This window comes from Orbicella franksi, chromosome 9, assembly GCF_964199315.1.
Source record: "Orbicella franksi chromosome 9, jaOrbFran1.1, whole genome shotgun sequence".
NCBI lineage: Eukaryota > Metazoa > Cnidaria > Anthozoa > Scleractinia > Merulinidae > Orbicella > Orbicella franksi.
This window is the reverse complement of record NC_138153.1, coordinates 6,459,801-6,476,287: the sequence shown is the minus strand read 5'-3', so window position 1 is coordinate 6,476,287 and position 16,487 is coordinate 6,459,801. Positions and strand designations below refer to the sequence as shown.

The following is a 16,487-nucleotide window of genomic DNA, read 5'->3' as shown; positions in this document are numbered from 1 at the left end:
CGCCCACGTTTGGTTAACAGCGGTAAATGCAGATAGGATTGTGCGCAGGTGATAAGTGTATCTCGCTCTGTTCATGTAGCTAACGAGTTTAGTGCAAGATTTAACAAGAAAAAATGTTGCTTTTGTTCTTATTTTATCTCTGAAAAGTCCCTCTTAAGTGTAATTAGCAGCACATGTTTACGTAGAATCAACGAAAGCAAGCATTTTTTGCCTTCGCGATGTGTGACGGCTTCAACCACGGAGCCCTTCAAACCGCTGTAGCGCAGATATGCCAGTCAATGGGATGGGACGCCTTGCAGAAATCAACACACGACCTCTTGACAGACGTTTTACAAAAATATCTTGAAGAGATAGCAAAGTCAGCTCATGGATACAGCCAGCTTTGTAAGTTTAGAAGTTTCAGGAGTACGTTCTTGTTTAATATTGATTGGCACAAATTGAAATGCCTTACAGCTCAACTCAGCCTTAAACCTGCACGTTTCTTACGTGTCATTAGTGGCTTACGAACAGTTAAGTTTATACAATATTTTCAAAGGTATGGTCTTGGGATAGTCCATTAATTATTAGGTGGAGGTGTGCCACTTAGACCTGAACTAAGTTTTGCAACTATACTGTAAACTTGACATAAAGAACCCCCACTATTGCAGACTAGAAACTCAATCACCACTACTGTCAGTTGCTCAGTGACTGGTATTTCAATTTAGGTGTAGGCTTTTTCAATTCCCAATGTCATCTAAGTTCTTCAATACAACTGTGCAGTTTCCCAGTACATGATACCCTATTCAAGACTAAAATTCATGTATTTATGTCCTACCCAGACAGAACCATTTGAATACCCTACCCTTTACAGCTGCATTTGATATGCCACTATAGGCCCCCTCCTCCTTATGGGCTCTGGTAGTATATCAACCCCATTGAAAACCTGTTATTATGTCAACAACCAAAACAGCCAAACTTTGTGACTTATAGCTGATTGTATTGATGGGGTTAGAGATATTACCACAACCATGAGTTACTACAGTTGTGGAAAACAAAACGTGTGTCTCTGTGTTGGTGGTGTGTAATGTTTGGCACTTTATTCTTCAATTTTACAAGCTGTAAACAGGGCTGTCATTAAGAACTGGGTACCAGGCAAATTGATTGGCTGAGGTCAATTTTATATACCTGGTTTGAGCATCTAGAGGACAGTTTTTCTCATAAAGAAGTTCAGTTCAACAAATTTTGCCCACCTGTGAAAACCAGTTGCCCTCTTGCTGAAGACATGAATGAAACCCCTATATAAGTTCTTGACAAATTCTTGTGTTTCCACTCCAACAGACTGTCGAACTGAACCTAATCTGGACGACCTGAACTTAGCCTTCCAAGATATTGGTGTTTGCCTCCATGAGTTGGAAGATTTTGTGAGCCAGGTAGACCAAGTTCCATTTATTCACCAGTTGCCACGGTATCCCAAGCCTAAACCTTGTGTCCTCCATCATCCACGTAATGGAGAGATCGCGGAGAGACTGGAGCAGTACTATGACTACTTACCTCCTCTGGTCTCTAAGCTTCTTCAAAATGAAGGTTTTGTATGGCTGCTGCTGCTATGCAGTCTTCTTCTTACCCTCATTCTGAAACTCTATTACTGCTCAAACTACTGTAGATATGTATTAGCCATCTCTAAGTTACCTTTGGTTTTTGTCTCAGAACGAGCTTCAGTGCAACATTTTGAGTTTGGTTTGCACAAAAATTAACTTGCAGGTGAAACATATTTTCACATTTGTGTTTTTGTATGAAGACTTCGTTTTGACTCAAAGACAATAGGCAACTTGGAAGTGACTCAATAATGAATTATAATCATTAGTTATTGTCAGCAGTGTTAGCATGCTACTTTTAAACATTACTGCATGAAAAGGTGTCCAGTTATTACAAGCAACCTTTATGCCAAGCACTATCATTGTAAACCATGGTTTACTACCGCTAGTAAAATTGTTAAGGTTTTTGTGTGTGGGCAAGTCAACATAGAGTAATCTAGCTTTACTAGGCCTTATATGTTGAAAAAGAATGCGCACATGTCTAACCCATTGACTCCTGCATGAAATTTCCCGCGACCCACCCCTAATTCCATGGCGTTTTTGTGAGATATTTCAGAGCGGGCGAAAGCACAAAAATAAACCATATGCGCAGTAACCACAGACAAAAGATCAGGTTTCAAGACATTTATTTAAAGTTGAATAAATGAAGGGCCAAAATATTAAAAAAATATCAACAAAAAGAACTCGACTTGATCTGTAAAACTGATAAGAAAACAAGAAAATATCTTTTTTCTTTGCCACGCGACAAAAGACGAGAAAATTGATTACGCAAAAATGAGTTAATTTTGACTTCAGAGGACAAAACAAAACCGAATACAACAGAACTTGTACTCTTTTACTATGATGGATAACATCTGATAAAACACCGGAAAATAACGGTGATAGACACATGTAAAAACTAATTTAAAAACAAGAAATCAGATAATTTCTTCACCGTGTGACGAAATAATACAGCGAAGCAAAAGAAAGATGAAAGTTGTACATCAAAAAGACAACAAAAACAAGCCAATGATTTTGAGATAAATTGTATCTCAAATGTTGTAATTTAGCTCCCACTTAGTTCTTTTCTCAGGAGTTCTGTAGCAGCTGAATAAGACTCAAAAAAAAATATTTGAATGAAGTGAATGTACTAAACAAACAAACTACCGGGGTCGCCATAAATTAAATATGCAGAAATCCAGCGTGCAAAAATACTGTTTACTTTTAAAACCTAAAATTCACAAATAAAGGCAACCAAACGTGACAGGAAGTTCAATAACAATAAATTTTCATTCAAGATGAGGCAAAAAACTTATCTAAAAGCATAAAAATGTTCAAAATTTTGCAGACGTGCTTCGCTGCACTCAAATTAATTCTTCATGCTAAAGCAAAAGCTTGAGATTTTGCCAACAAGTTTTGCAGTTATTTTATCAGCCGTGGCTTTACCAATTGTTCTAAAAATTGAATTCAACTTTGAAGTAATACTGTACATTACCATTTTTGTTTTCTTAAGTCCAGGAAGCTGCTTTAAATCGGTGATCTGTATTCAAAACTCACTTGAAAGTGCACCGATCGTCATGTTTTCGCGGTGGATGAAGGAAGGAAATATTCTTCACCAGAAAGGTTTTAGGACTCTGAACACCTTGATCTTCCATTCTGAGGCCACCTAAACATCGATTTATGTTTTTCCTTTCTATTTGAAGTGCGAAAGAAGTAATTTCTCCTTTTTAGGAATGAAAACAAGACCCTGGAAGTTTGTAGATTTGGCCCACAACGTGCCATGATTACCTGCACTTTTTGAGCGCATGATTTTAACCCTAAAAACTGTCTTTCTAGGACCCCTAAAGTCCTCTAAAAATATGCTCAGTAAGTCGATTCTCATTGGTTTATTTGTCCTTAACAACAATAGAACAGTAGGAGAACCAAAACGTCTTCAGGGAGGGTAGGAAAGGCAATTGTCCTCACATGCTTTTTCACGGCCGGTTACAGCCGGCACAGGAAATTGGGGGTGGGTTTTCGCACGGCTGGTTACGGCTGGCACAGGAGTCAGTGGTCTGCAGGACACTGATAGTTTTCAAGAGTAGTTGCTTACTGTAAAGTAATTTGAATACAAATATATATAGACCCTTCACTGAACTTTGCATTGTGCATCTATTAAATTCTCAAACGTTTGCTCATGACAGCATTTGTTTGCAATGTCAGTGTTCATCATTTTCTTAGATGAAGGAAAAGCAGCAGCAGAGGATGCAGACACAGTTGATGCAGGAGAAGAGCAAGGAAGTGCAGAGGGATTTGTGAGAAATGAAATAAAGACAGTTGGGGAGGAAACGTCCAGTCAGCATGTGGCCGTTAAAAGGCCCCATGATACCCCCCCAGGCTTGGAAAGTGAAATAAAGAAAAGACGAATAGACCTTCCTTTTATGCAAAAAGGGAACAGGGGCAATGAAATGGACATCCTAGATGCATTGCAAGGGAATTTGTCCTCGCCATCGCCGACTCCATCACCTGATGTTTGGAGTACAGCAAAAACATTTGAGATTCCACTAACATCAGCTGTACCTCCTGTTATTGCCACCTCCTCTAAAGAAAGTGCACCATCTGCTAAATCCACAGCTAAACCAAAGGCAGAAGACAAAAAAGCAGTTAAGGCTGACAAACAAGCTGGAAAACAACCAGCTGGGAAAGCTAAATCAAGCCCAAACAAAAAAGTCAAGACTCCCAAGAAAACACAAAGCCCTGTGAAAAAATCAACTTCTTTGACAACGGCAGTGCCTCCAAAATTGCCAAAAGAAAAATCGCCATCCCCAATGAAATCGCCACTGACAAACAAAAAGGAATCACCTGCCATAGAAACTGAAGCTAAGACAAAAACCCCTGCTAAGAAAAACAAAACTACTCCAAAAACAGAGAAAAAAACAGGCAACAAGACTAAGAAACCTGTGGCAAAATCCCCGTTGACAAAGGCAGTGCCTGCTGCAGCGAAAGAGAACATTCAGGTGAAAGAAAGTATGCCAAAATTAATCATAAAACCCATTAAGAAGGAGGTCAATGATGACCAGCAGTTCACGGTGTCACAATTGTTGCCTCCAGATCATGCAGATAAACAAGAGAAATCACAGCCTCAGAAATCAAAACGTAAAGCAGTTCCTTCAAAGAAACCAAAAGTCAAAAAAGAGAAGGAAATTCTTGAACCTTCAGTAAAAGTTGAACCAAAAGAATGGAGCACTCCTTCCACTAGTGAAGGACTCAAATTTTCCATGGCAGAATTTGCAATGGCATCTGGTGACAGCAGTGTGCCAGGAAATCTTTTAACAGACCCGGCATTGGAACACAAAAAGAAAAAAAAGAAAAGAAAGGAAAAGGATAAAGACAGAGAAAGGAAAAAGGATAAGAGCAAAAAGGTAAGTCTCTTTAAACTACTGCTCTTCTACTGAAGCATTCATCTTTCTCAGTGCAAAAAGCGGAATTGATCAGTCCACTTCTTGCATGCCAAACACGTTGTCTCTAGTAAGTCACACTCTCCAGACCACATCAGATCAAACAGTTACATTTGGTACCCATTCCAGGTAAGAAAGAATCCCTCACCTGTTCTTGACCACTGAATCACTTCTATGTACAATTCTATGAAGGTTAATGGAGGATTGATTAATTTGGTTTATTTAGTTCTCTGAGCACTGATATCAAAAGCAAGGAGCATCTTTTAAAGGGCTGTGATAAGAGTAGGGGGTGCTTTTCACAAGACACCTTGAACTGGAGGGTCCCTGGTATTCATTTTAGGTACATGTAGGGGGGTAAATACCTTAAAAGAGGGCACTGAACTGGATTACTGTGTTAATGAGAATGAATTGTTTTTGCTATGTTATGTTACAGTTGAAGACAGATCATTCAGAACCGTCACAGGCAATACCATTCGCAACACCTCCTATTCCTCGTATCACAGTGAAGTTAGAGACCACTTCCCAACCAGCATCGCTATCAAACAAGGGGATGGCCAAGACAGAAACTTCACAAATGTATGTGCTTAGTTATGCCTTCATGTACTGGAAATAAGAGAATAGGATTTACTTCTGCTGAGAACTTGCTGAAAATTAAATTGAATGTAGCTGCTACTCCTGAATTAGCTTAAACTTGCTTTGATCAACCACTAATTTATAATTGACAGATAGCTTCCATGTTGCCAAGTGCCTGTTCAATATTGCAATAAATCTGCTAGCATTCTATCACAAATGCCGTTAACTGGTTGGTTACACTACTCACTATCTATGCTGTTGTAGACAGCGAGTAGCCCAGCAGTGTGTGTGTGTTAGCAAACTGGTGGCCACTTTGCATTTTTGAGGTGTCTGTGAAGAGGACTTAGATAAAGTTGTGAATGACTTGTAGATTTATGCTAAAACAATTTGATTATTCGCTCTCGAATTCTATGCATGATAGTTGACATGGGCTGTGCCCTCATCAGCTATCGTGCGATAGAAATCGCGAACTCATAATTTAATTGTGGAAGAGATTACAGATGGCGTCTGTGTCACTGATATTCTTACCAAATTTTGACGTCATCTCTTATCTATTGCTGAACAGATTCACAACAACATGGAATCTACTTGTTCTATAAAGAAACAAAAAAAAGTGCTGATGATGTCATCTAAGCATCTGTCCTCCAACAGATCATAAGTAAGAAGCAATTAAAATGCGAGAATAATTAGACATATATGAATATAGTTTCCACTTTTCAACAGAGAACATGGAGCAGATGGTACAGAGAGACTTGCCCCATCTGTGGCAAGCAGTCAGGTGGTGGACAATCCAGGGCCAACAACATCAAAGGTTTCAATCAAACAAGAGCCAGGTGTTGTGGCTAATTTTGCTGCTGCTACTGTTCCCAAACTAACAATCAAAAGTGAATCACTGGAAAGGACAGTCGTGGCACAGACACTTTCAACAACCCTTGTACATGTAAGTGAATTGCAGATGTTACTGAAAAAAATCATTTAAAACTTTTAGTGATGATGAACTTGACAAAAATTGATCTATGGATGGGGACGAACACAACCTTAAAGGAGCTGCATCATGATTGGCACATTCACACTAGCACGCTCAGATTCTAAAAACAATTGGCCCAATTTTGTTAGTTTCTGTTGTGAAACTCGTCTAAGTTTTATATCGTTCTCCATCTTTGCCATCCTTTTGCAGTCCCTACAGATAACTTTTGGTTGATATAAGGAGAGTCCTAGCTTCATTTCCTTGTGATTGCTATGCCAAATGTTGGCTGTTTATGGCACTTAAGGTCATTCCACTGAAATAGAACCTGCACTGAGATTTTTGTGAAACTTTGCCTATTGATTGTTTATATTAAAGGAACTTAAATTTTGAAATAAAAATGAGGGGTCCCCATGTTCGTTTAGGAGCAACAGCGCCTTATTTATACCCATATAAATCCTTATAATAGCACCATGATTGTAGTGACGATTGCTTGCTAAATTCACGTTTCCGACGATTGCTTTTTGTTCTACACTGAGAATTGGTCCCTATTTATTTTACACAGAGAAATTTATTACTTAATTCAAAACAACAGAAAAAAATGATAGCTCATCATACTCGTTTGCGAGAAAATAACGATTTACTTCTATGGCGAGGTCCAGCTGTAAAGAAAAAGCCGCCATTTTTTAATGCGTGCGCGCTAATCACGCGTGAAATTATGCGCAGTAGGGATGCGCAATGCAATACTGGGGAATAACCTTAAGAGCGTTTATCAAACACCAATGTCATGCAATGGCAGCCGTCATTCTGGAAGTGGATGAAAGAGAATTTATATGTCTAAAAAAGAGCCTCAGAAGTTTCTGGCGAAGATGCCATTGTAGGATATGGATAGACAATATTGTCTGCTTGTCCTGGGTTTCTGCGAAGGGCAAAGCACTATTTTAGGGCTGTTCCCAAATAGGCCAATTCCGATATATTAAAATTCTAATTTGGCTCCGAGGGTTATGGGAATAAAACAAAAGAAATCACATCAAGGATGAGAGATGAAGAATTAATTTCTTTTGTTTCATTCCCCTAAGCCTCGGAGCCAAGTTAGAATTTTAATATATCGGAATTGGCCTATTAAAAAAAAATCATTATCATCGTCATCATCATCATCATCTTCTAATTGCCACGTAAGTTCGGGCGTAAGAACGTTCTTATTTTGTTTCCATCATAAACAAAATGAGAATGATATTAATCACGTGACCTAATTTTCCAAAAGATGAGTCCCTTAGTGATAAATTCCGCAAAATTTGGATTTTAGGTTTTCTAGCATCAGTTTTCTGTAGTATGAAGTGAATCTGTAAGTCCTTTGCATTTCTTGTGTTGCATTTGGTCATGCTAACTCTTTTGGTTTGTTTAGAAAATAAGGCGTCCAGTGCACACACAGTCATGCATTTTAAAGTCAGTATCACGAGACAATAGTTGAGATGCAGTCTCACTGGTAACCACCCTAGGTCTGGAGTATGGCTGTGATGTGTTTCACAGGGTTATAGTAGAGTGTACTACTGTCCACTCCTCCCACAGTGTCACGCATTGTTGTAATATCGCTGACTGTTAGTGATGTGTTTTCACAGGGGTATAGTAAAGTCTACTACTGTCCTGTGTGTAGTGACCCTGATGATGGCAGTTTTATGATTGGTTGTGATGGCTGTGATGAATGGTTTCACGGGTGAGTACTCCTCAAGTAATCTTCCTTCAGTTTAGTCTAGATTTTAAGCTAGGGATGAGACGAAGGAATAAGTAAGAAATTTAGTGTAGATGTAATATATCAAACAGGAAAGACCGTGCTTGACCACATTTCCAAACAACGAGTAGAGAGTTGAAAATACGACGCACAGCGGATTATTTTTAATGAACTTCGAGGTGTTTGGCAATGTGGTTAAACGCCGTCTTGAGTGTTTGATATATCTTCTCCCTCGAAACTAAAACTGAGGCGAAATCGTAAAAATCTACGCCAATATTAAGATCAGATATCCAAACACCGCCATGGTCATGATTTCCTTTGATTAAACTTGATGAATTATTATGTAGACGAATACTTCATGTTGTTAGTGCTCTTTTAATACAAATTTCTTGGGACAGGTCCATTGATAATGAATGTTGTAATTATTTACTGTAGAACCTGCGTTGGCATAATAGATGACCCTGGTGAAGTCGATTGGTTCTGTTCTTCGTGTCACGCTAAGAGAGACAAAGACAGCAAAGACAAGCAAAAGAAGAAGAAAAAGAAGAAGAGTAAGGAGAAGACAAAATAACGCGTATAGGTTCAAAAAATTTCAAAATGTTATGATTTCATGTGTCAATCTTGAGAACTTTTGTAAATATTACTCTGGATTGGATTCAAACCGTTTGACAGGGTGGTGTTCCTTGAGAATTCTCCTATAGCAAATCTGTACAAGGCGATGTAGAGTTGTAAATAAACAGTTTATAGCAAACGAGTGAAAGTACTACTGGCTCTTTCTTTGTGTTCTCATTTGTACCGCTAATTTTCACTGTTTTGCGCCAGTTTCCTGTTCTCGTCCCAGCTTTTGGTCACGTGGTTGCTTAAACATTTCATAGACGTGTAGCCCTGGGGTCGAGAAAGCTCGCAGCCCACAACAAACTGTTGCTAAGCACTTCTTACTACGTATAAGGGAGTTTATGAAGCCACGACGGAGAGGCCGAAGACGACGTTGATTAAAAAATGAATTTATATTTTACCTACGAATCTCGCGATACTCTCAAGTCATCCACGTTGTCTGCGACTCTCAAAACTATTACAAAACTAAATCCGGAACACAGCGATAAACTTGAAATAGAAATTTAAAAAAATAGCCGTCGTGGTTCACGTTCTCCAGACAACGCAAAATTTAGTCATTTTTATTCCTCTCAACTGACCGACATTCCTTGATAGTAAATTATTCGGTGTTTTACCTATGAATTCTTCCAACCCTTTTCTGCTATTCTTCTATCACTTTCTTTTCTTCTATTCCATCTTTTGTTTTCCTCGGAGATAGTAGCACATACGTGCTTCTCTTCAATCCGAGCTTAAATAAAGTTCACTACTACTACTTCAACAGCACGCTCGGTTCTGTGCTTGTGTACCGGTTCACAAGAACCGATACAAAAGACCCAACAATGTTCAACGGCTAAACAAAGCCTCGTAAAGAAAGGAGTACAATGGTTATTCCCTCTGTGTACCGGTACACCAGGACACAACCCCACGCTCGACAATCAAAATTCTGACATGGCACCAAGGCTTTCTCCTTTGGTCTTGTTTTTCTTTGTGTCAAGTCTCAAGGCTGCTTTTCACAGCGCATAAGCACAAGCAACAGACGCGCTAAGATGTTGATAATTGGCACCTTTTGACGAGAAAAGTTTCAGAACAAAAAGAGCTTCTTGGCAGCACCACTGCGTCTGCGTGTGTTGCTTATGCGCAAGTGAAAATCAGCCTTTTTATGGGAATTACCAGACAAAGGGATCTTAAAAAATTGCAATTTTCGAGCAGAAAAAACAAGGGAGTCATGTTAGCATTTTGATATTTCGAATGTGGGCTATTGTGTAATGTGTGCTATGCACGAATTACAATATTTAGAGAGGAAGCCACATCAGTCTCAACTAGTTTTAACGCGGGTCCTCTATCCTGGTCGAATTGGAATTTGAAGATGCTGGTTTTTGTGGAGGGAGGAAAACCGAAGAACCCGGAGAAAAGCCCTCGGAGCAAGTCAAGAACCAACAACAAACTCGACCCTTTACATGGGTAAAGAACGGCTTGCCTACTCGCTGACCTCTCCCTCACCAACACAAGTACAAGTGAAAGAATTTTACTAGTTATTTATTGTGTGGTTGCATATTTCGTCGTTGCTATTTCAATTGTAAGCCATCGAGAAGCACTAATTGACAATTATTATCACTTAATAAAGAGCACAATCCTACAATGGTTCTTTGAATATTGCCAAAATTATAAATTATATTTATACACTTCTCCAAGGAACATTTTGGCACTGATTTAATTTATCATTATGGGACTGCCGGGGAAAAAGTTCTCTGAGGCTTTTCAAATATGCATCTAAAACTTACGACATTCTGTACAAAAGTTCAATTCAGCGCTCGTGAGCGACTGAAAAAAAATAAAATTAGATCTCAATAAGTTAAGGGAATTTTAAGACGTGTCTGAAAGGTTACAATTACACAAACTTTGTGCTGGCTTATAATACATTAATATTAAAATACTCCCTTAAAACAAACTTTGTCAGTACCACGTTTTCAAGCTTTACAGTAAAATACACAGTTAAGTATTAATATAATACATCTCTTAAAATATCGTAACCTTTCTACACGAACAAACGTACGCATGTATTGTTCCAAATTGAATGTGAAAACAACGTTTTCAAAATAGATACATCGACTTTTGCATCTTCCACAATGGCATAAACGAAACTGTAAAATAATTTTAAACAAGCGTCAACAATTTGAAGTCAACAAACTATCTCCGCGTTTTCTTTACAGCCTGAAGCTGAACTCTGCAGCACAGATGTTCTTAAGGCAGTTTCAAAATTGATTCTTGACATCTTGTAAGCTTGCAAGCCAATAGTTACTTCAGAAGGTAGAATCAGTCAGACGCCGCCGATTATTCTCCACAATACAGTTATGAAACAGAGCAATTGCAGCGTGATGGCACGAAGAGATGGTGTTATGAATGAACCAGTACCACACATGTAACCCGTTTCCTGAAAAAGAAGGAAAAAAGGTAAAAAGTAAAAAACGCAAGAGCTTTAAAGTTGAATTTTATTCCTAGAAATTGCTTTGCGCAACATGGCCTGAAATTGACGTGTTTTGTGACGGCGCAACAATATCGCAACCAAAATTACTTAAGACATTCAGGCCCTGTCCACACTACGCAGGAGGAATTTGAAAACGATGGTTTTACTCTGAAAACGCCTCAAATGTTTTCCGTCCACACTACGCCGGAGGAATTTAAAAACGCAACAATCACCGGTCATTTTGGATTTGTGTTTGAGGAAAACTCGGTCAGGGAAATCACATGACGATCGTAGCCTCATCGTTTGCGAAAAGCTTTGTTTTCAAAATGTTTTCTGTCCACAAAAGAACGCAAAGCCGCCGTTTTCACTGAAATTCTCCCGGTTTGAAGAGCGTATTGGAAAAGCTCCGTTTTCGTGACGGATAAGTGTGGACGGAAGGCCTACTCGGAGAAATAAAGCTCTGTTTTCAAATTTCTCCGGTTTCAAGAGCGGTTTAGAGAGCTCCGTTTTCGTGACGGATAAGTGTGGACGAAGACGGAAGGCCTAACCGGAGAAATAAAGCTCTGTTTTCAAATTCCTCCGGTTTCAAGAGCGTTTTGGAAAAGCTCCGTTTTCGTGACGGATTAGCGTGGACAGAAGGCCTACCCGGAGAAATAAAGCTCTGTTTTCAAATTCCTTCGGTTTCAAGAGCGTTTTGGAAAAGCTCCGTTTTCGTGACGGATAAGTGTGGACGGAAGGCCTACCCAGAGAAATAAAGCTCTGTTTTCAAATTACACCGGCCTAGTGTGGAAGTTGTGGGCGGGGCCTCAGGGTGCAAAGAATACCAATTTTCGGTGTAACTAGGATGTACAAGCCCAACGTCATCTACACTAGCGACCAAAAATGTCATCATCTCTTACAGTATTTGCGTAATTTGGGGCTCGTGAAGAACAGAGTCCCGTTGCCCGACTTCAAAAACCACTAGCCTCGTGCTAAAATAGTGGCACCTATTAGTTGAAGGCAAAAGCACTGTGTACGTACAGAATGTGTTGATACAAAGCATCTCTGAGGTCTTTTTCGGTAGCCAGGTTCCTTACAGGCGTTTTCCACGGTCCCTCTTTGAAGTGGTGATGTTAAGGAAAACACGCAAAGCAGAAGACCCCTTTTTGCCTCCACGTTTGTTGCTCCACTTCACTAGTTGTGATCCCACTCTTGAGAACGGTTTCTTCCTTTTTGTTAATCCCAATTCCCTCTACGAGACGCGCCTGTAGGGAATCATGGTATTCATCAAAACAACTACATCCAGTCCAAAATGATGAATACAACTACCACGATTCTCTGCAGGCGCATATCATAGAAGGAATAGACCATTTCAGAGTTGCTCTTTGCCTCTGTGTCAGAACGAGTCTGAGTGCGAAGATGTGTTTCCTCCTGCAGGTTCATTTTCAAGCAAAGCAAACTCATTTTCATACGAAACGTTTTGCACGAGGACTCGTTTTGAAACTGAGGCACAAGGTAACTTGGAAATGGCCTACTGTGGATTGCACCCATTTGTTGCAAAGGTAGGAAAAAGAAACCTTTTTTTTGTTTTCAGAGAACATTACGCGATGAAATAAAAGGGCAATTAAGACAAGACGGGCTGACCTGCCTGTAGCTTAGTATGGTTATTCTGACACGCGGTTACTAGATGTGAACTGATATTTATGTAACTGTAGTTAACGTGTTAAAACCGTCCCGTCCCCCACCCCGCCTATGGTCAAGGTATTAAGCAGGTGTGTTAAGGTTTATAAGGTTACAAATAAATCGTTTGTTAGTTGCCTAACTTGTATGTGTGTGATAAGGTTACAGAAAGAGTTGTTTCTTTATTAATCGTGCATTTCGATTAAAGGATATTTTCTCGGGGTTCGCCTGGAATTCCCATATCCTTGATCGAATCAGAACATGGTCCACAGATGGCGTCTATCACTACCAGGTACAAGTTACTGTCGGGCACACTGGCGACTACATGATGCCTATCACAGAGAACACAGTAAGACAATGTACGTTAACTCAAAACACAGTTAACAGCCCTCCACAATAATATCAACCTCACTTAAAAATAAAAATCGAAGACTCTCGGTTTAATCTCAGTTTACTCTCGGTCAGTGTGTACAGCCAAAGACTAGTGGGGTAAAGCCATTAAATTTCAGAAAGAAACATTTCAAATTGAACATAGCAAAGGTAAAAACCCCAACTGACAGGAGAAAAACCACTTGGCTATTTACCAACGAAGTCAAAGAGTTGAACTCGAGCCTATCGTGAAACAACACCAGCAAGTGGTCAGAGCGGCACTTGAACCTGCGACCTTTGGATTTTAAGTCCAGGGCCCTGACCAATAAGCCACGCTGACTTCATTTAGCAGTTTGCCCTTACCTTGGGCAGTCTTCACAAGTTGTTGTTCCTGCGGAGCAAAATAACAAGTGAGGTGTTGAACTTGCACAAGACAAAGAAAAATCTCCAACAAGACACACGACTGGATGTTAACTATCACGTGATCCCTTCTTTGGTCACATGATTTGTTAAATTTTGTACCCAGATCCCACTCTGTTTGACGCTTGGCCGTGGAAGGTATGGGTTCGAGAATATTATGATTTGTCACACCATTTCGTGTTGAACATAAAATGTCACATACCATTCTGCAATATGTCGCCCGTGGTGGAATAATACGTCGTCACATTGCGAATGCAGCTTATATTCTTTGGGGCATCATCAGTAGCTTCTGTAAGTAAAGATAGTTCATAGAGCCGTTTTCAATTGAGTGTTGTAAAACCAAAACCAAAGTTATCACCCTAGCCAATCAAAAAGGACATAGACAATATAGTGAACCAATCAAAATTCGTAGTAAATACGTGAAGCTGGTGTGAAGCGCGAGAAAACTTGCGCGAGCGAGTAGCGATTGGTTTTGATTTAATGCTGATTGGATGAAAAAGTGGCACGAGTTTTTTCATGTAGCGTAGTTATATAACGCCAGTTACTTTTCGACACTCGAATAAAGACCACTCTATAGCTTGGTTTGTTAACGAGATGGTGCCAAACAAGAAGCATGGAAAGACGTTACTTTCTTACCTGTGCTTGCTCCAGTCTCGGAGAAAAACCAGCTGCAAAATGAAAACATCACGTGAGAACTTAGCTACAACACTAGACAAATCTAGTTGAGACCAATTGATAAAATTTCTTCATTTTCCTGTTGTACTGACTGAATTCCAAAACGCCTCTTTCAATGTTGTTTTGGATAACGAGGCCCTACTGGGGGTTTCCGGGATACGGGATATTTAGGTAAAAATTTACGGGATACAGGGTGTTTTTTTTTTTTTTGCGCCGGGGGGGGGGGGGGGGGAGGGGGAAGGGGAAAATTAAAAGAATGTGGGATAATTACATCATACAAAATTTGATTTCGAAAATCGTTGATTTTTGCAATTGGAATTAACGGGGTAAGGGATATTTAGGCAAAAATTACCGGGGGTGTGAGACACTCAGCCCCCACCCCTTCCCCTGGTATTCAGACCAAAACAACATTGATTGGGTGTTGGGTGGAGGACTTTGATGTGGTTTGATTACATCGTGGTACCGTGCGTAATTAAAACATTGATGAAACTGTCTCAACAGTATTGTCCAGGGTTGTAGCTTAAATTTCAAGGTGCATTATATTGCTAAAGTGTATGCAAATAGTGTGTATCACGAAAACATGAATTTCAATTATGGGCATTTCAGTAAATGATTTGGTCTGTAAATTATTCTGTGCACTGTCACATAATAAAACAGTTCCTGACAACGTTCAAATCACATTCACGTTCAAAATGGAACCACATGATTGAGTAACGTTTCCAAAACGGGAACATCATCGAACCAACCTGTAGAAATTGAAATACAGCAAAGACCTGAAATGTAAATATGGAAAAACTAATTAGTTAAGACAACCACAAAGTAGAAAAAGAAACGAGAGTACTTGATCTCAAGGAAGTGTAGATGGGGACGCGAGTATTTATCACAAACCAAGAAAAATAGCATGCACGGAAAAAGTTCATTGTTGTTCCCTAATTGTCTTCCAGGGCGGAACAAAATCTAGCTGAATTAAAAGAGTTAAAAGGTAGTTGGAGCCTGTTTCTACAACATCTAGTAATACACACGTACAACTGCACAAAAACGATAAACGACTGTGTTTGACACTCGGGGGGTGGGGGGGGGGCGTACACTCTTATATGGGCCATATAGGTATGTGCGGCCCCAAAGGGTATGGTTTTTCAGTCGTTTTGGTCATAAATAGGGTATCGGTTTTGGCCATTTTGTTCTTGAATAGGGTATGGTTTTAACACTCTAGTCTTGAATTGGGTATGTTTCCTAGAAGAAGCTACTTTTTCGTCATTATCAATAAGAACGTCAACAAAAGCCCTTCATAACTTATGTTTAGGGCAACTGCGCCAACCGCAACGGTCTTAAATAGGGTATCGAATTTTTGGCCAGGCCATAAACAGGGCAGGGAAAATCGCAGATTTTGGTCATAAATAGGGTAAGGGTTTTAGGAAGTGGGTTGCACACCCCCACCCAACTTTTCTGGGAGTACCCCCGCGGGGTTTGACACCAAAAACTTGCTGCTATTCTGAAGTTTGTATTATTAAAGGAGCTCAGTCACGGTTTGCGCATATTGAAAAGTTAAGCCTCAATTTTTCAAATTCGTCGTTTGGAATCCGTGTCAATCTTCTCCATCCTTAGCCATCCTTCTTCCTTTATGGTTTATCAGTATCTCTTTGGTGTTTTTCTATCTTATTAAACTGTTATTTTCAGGTTTCCTACCATTTAAAGGTAATTTTGAATGTGGCCAAAATAACTCAAAATAGCGTGACTGAGCTCCTTTAAGCTTAGATAGAACATGTCTCTGAGGTCTGGCGAGCACACAACAAAAAACACAGACTTCGCTACAGCACATACCACACAGCTTTGGTTGTCCACCACTCAACGTAGGCAGAGAGAGAGAAAAGAGGCTGAAACGATTAAGAGGAAAATGCAAGGATTTTTTCATTTACAATGTTACTAACTGTGACAAAACAAAAAGTTGGTGAGTACAACGACGAAATAACATTCACAAAACGAGGACATCGCTGATAAAGTAATGATGAATCGATCAGCCAACCAAAAAAGTAAATAAATCAACCCATCG

General features: G+C 39.6%; 2 protein-coding genes across 4 annotated transcripts in view; one reads left to right on the top strand and one right to left on the bottom strand.

The window, feature by feature from the left end:
• LOC145496850 (voltage-dependent calcium channel subunit alpha-2/delta-2-like) overlaps positions 1-16,487 on the bottom strand; it is a 132,345-nt gene that overhangs the window by 86,250 nt on the left and 29,608 nt on the right. For 2 of the 3 annotated variants that reach the window (XM_081476611.1, XM_081476612.1), the window contains 8 exons: positions 16,259-16,311; positions 15,184-15,210; positions 14,399-14,430; positions 13,965-14,051; positions 13,706-13,733; positions 13,187-13,305; positions 12,335-12,417; positions 9,124-11,281 (listed from right to left, as the gene is read on the bottom strand). In XM_081476611.1, the coding sequence (XP_081332737.1) occupies positions 11,168-11,281; positions 12,335-12,417; positions 13,187-13,305; positions 13,706-13,733; positions 13,965-14,051; positions 14,399-14,430; positions 15,184-15,210; positions 16,259-16,311 (543 nt within the window). In that variant the 3' untranslated portion in view covers positions 9,124-11,167. Of the gene's footprint in view, positions 1-9,123; positions 11,282-12,334; positions 12,418-13,186; positions 13,306-13,705; positions 13,734-13,964; positions 14,052-14,398; positions 14,431-15,183; positions 15,211-16,258; positions 16,312-16,487 lie in introns of those variants that run through there. The other variant, XR_014050614.1, reaches the window with a different exon arrangement.
• Positions 66-9,019, top strand: LOC145496851 (uncharacterized). Its single transcript, XM_081476613.1, has 7 exons — positions 66-384; positions 1,318-1,563; positions 3,774-4,954; positions 5,424-5,566; positions 6,287-6,503; positions 8,147-8,241; positions 8,692-9,019. The coding sequence occupies exons 1-7, from the start codon at positions 219-221 to the stop codon at positions 8,825-8,827; spliced, it is 2,184 nt and encodes a 727-aa protein (XP_081332739.1). The 5' UTR covers positions 66-218; the 3' UTR covers positions 8,828-9,019.

Coding starts and splice junctions, on each gene's coding strand:
- LOC145496851 (XM_081476613.1), top strand. CDS start 219: ATGTGTGACGGCTTCAACCACGGAGCCCTTCAAACCGCTGTAGCGCAG. Junction 5,567..6,286: donor AAGACAGAAACTTCACAAAT/GTATGTGCTTAG, acceptor ACTTTTCAACAG/AGAACATGGAGCAGATGGTA. Junction 8,242..8,691: donor TGTGATGAATGGTTTCACGG/GTGAGTACTCCT, acceptor TATTTACTGTAG/AACCTGCGTTGGCATAATAG.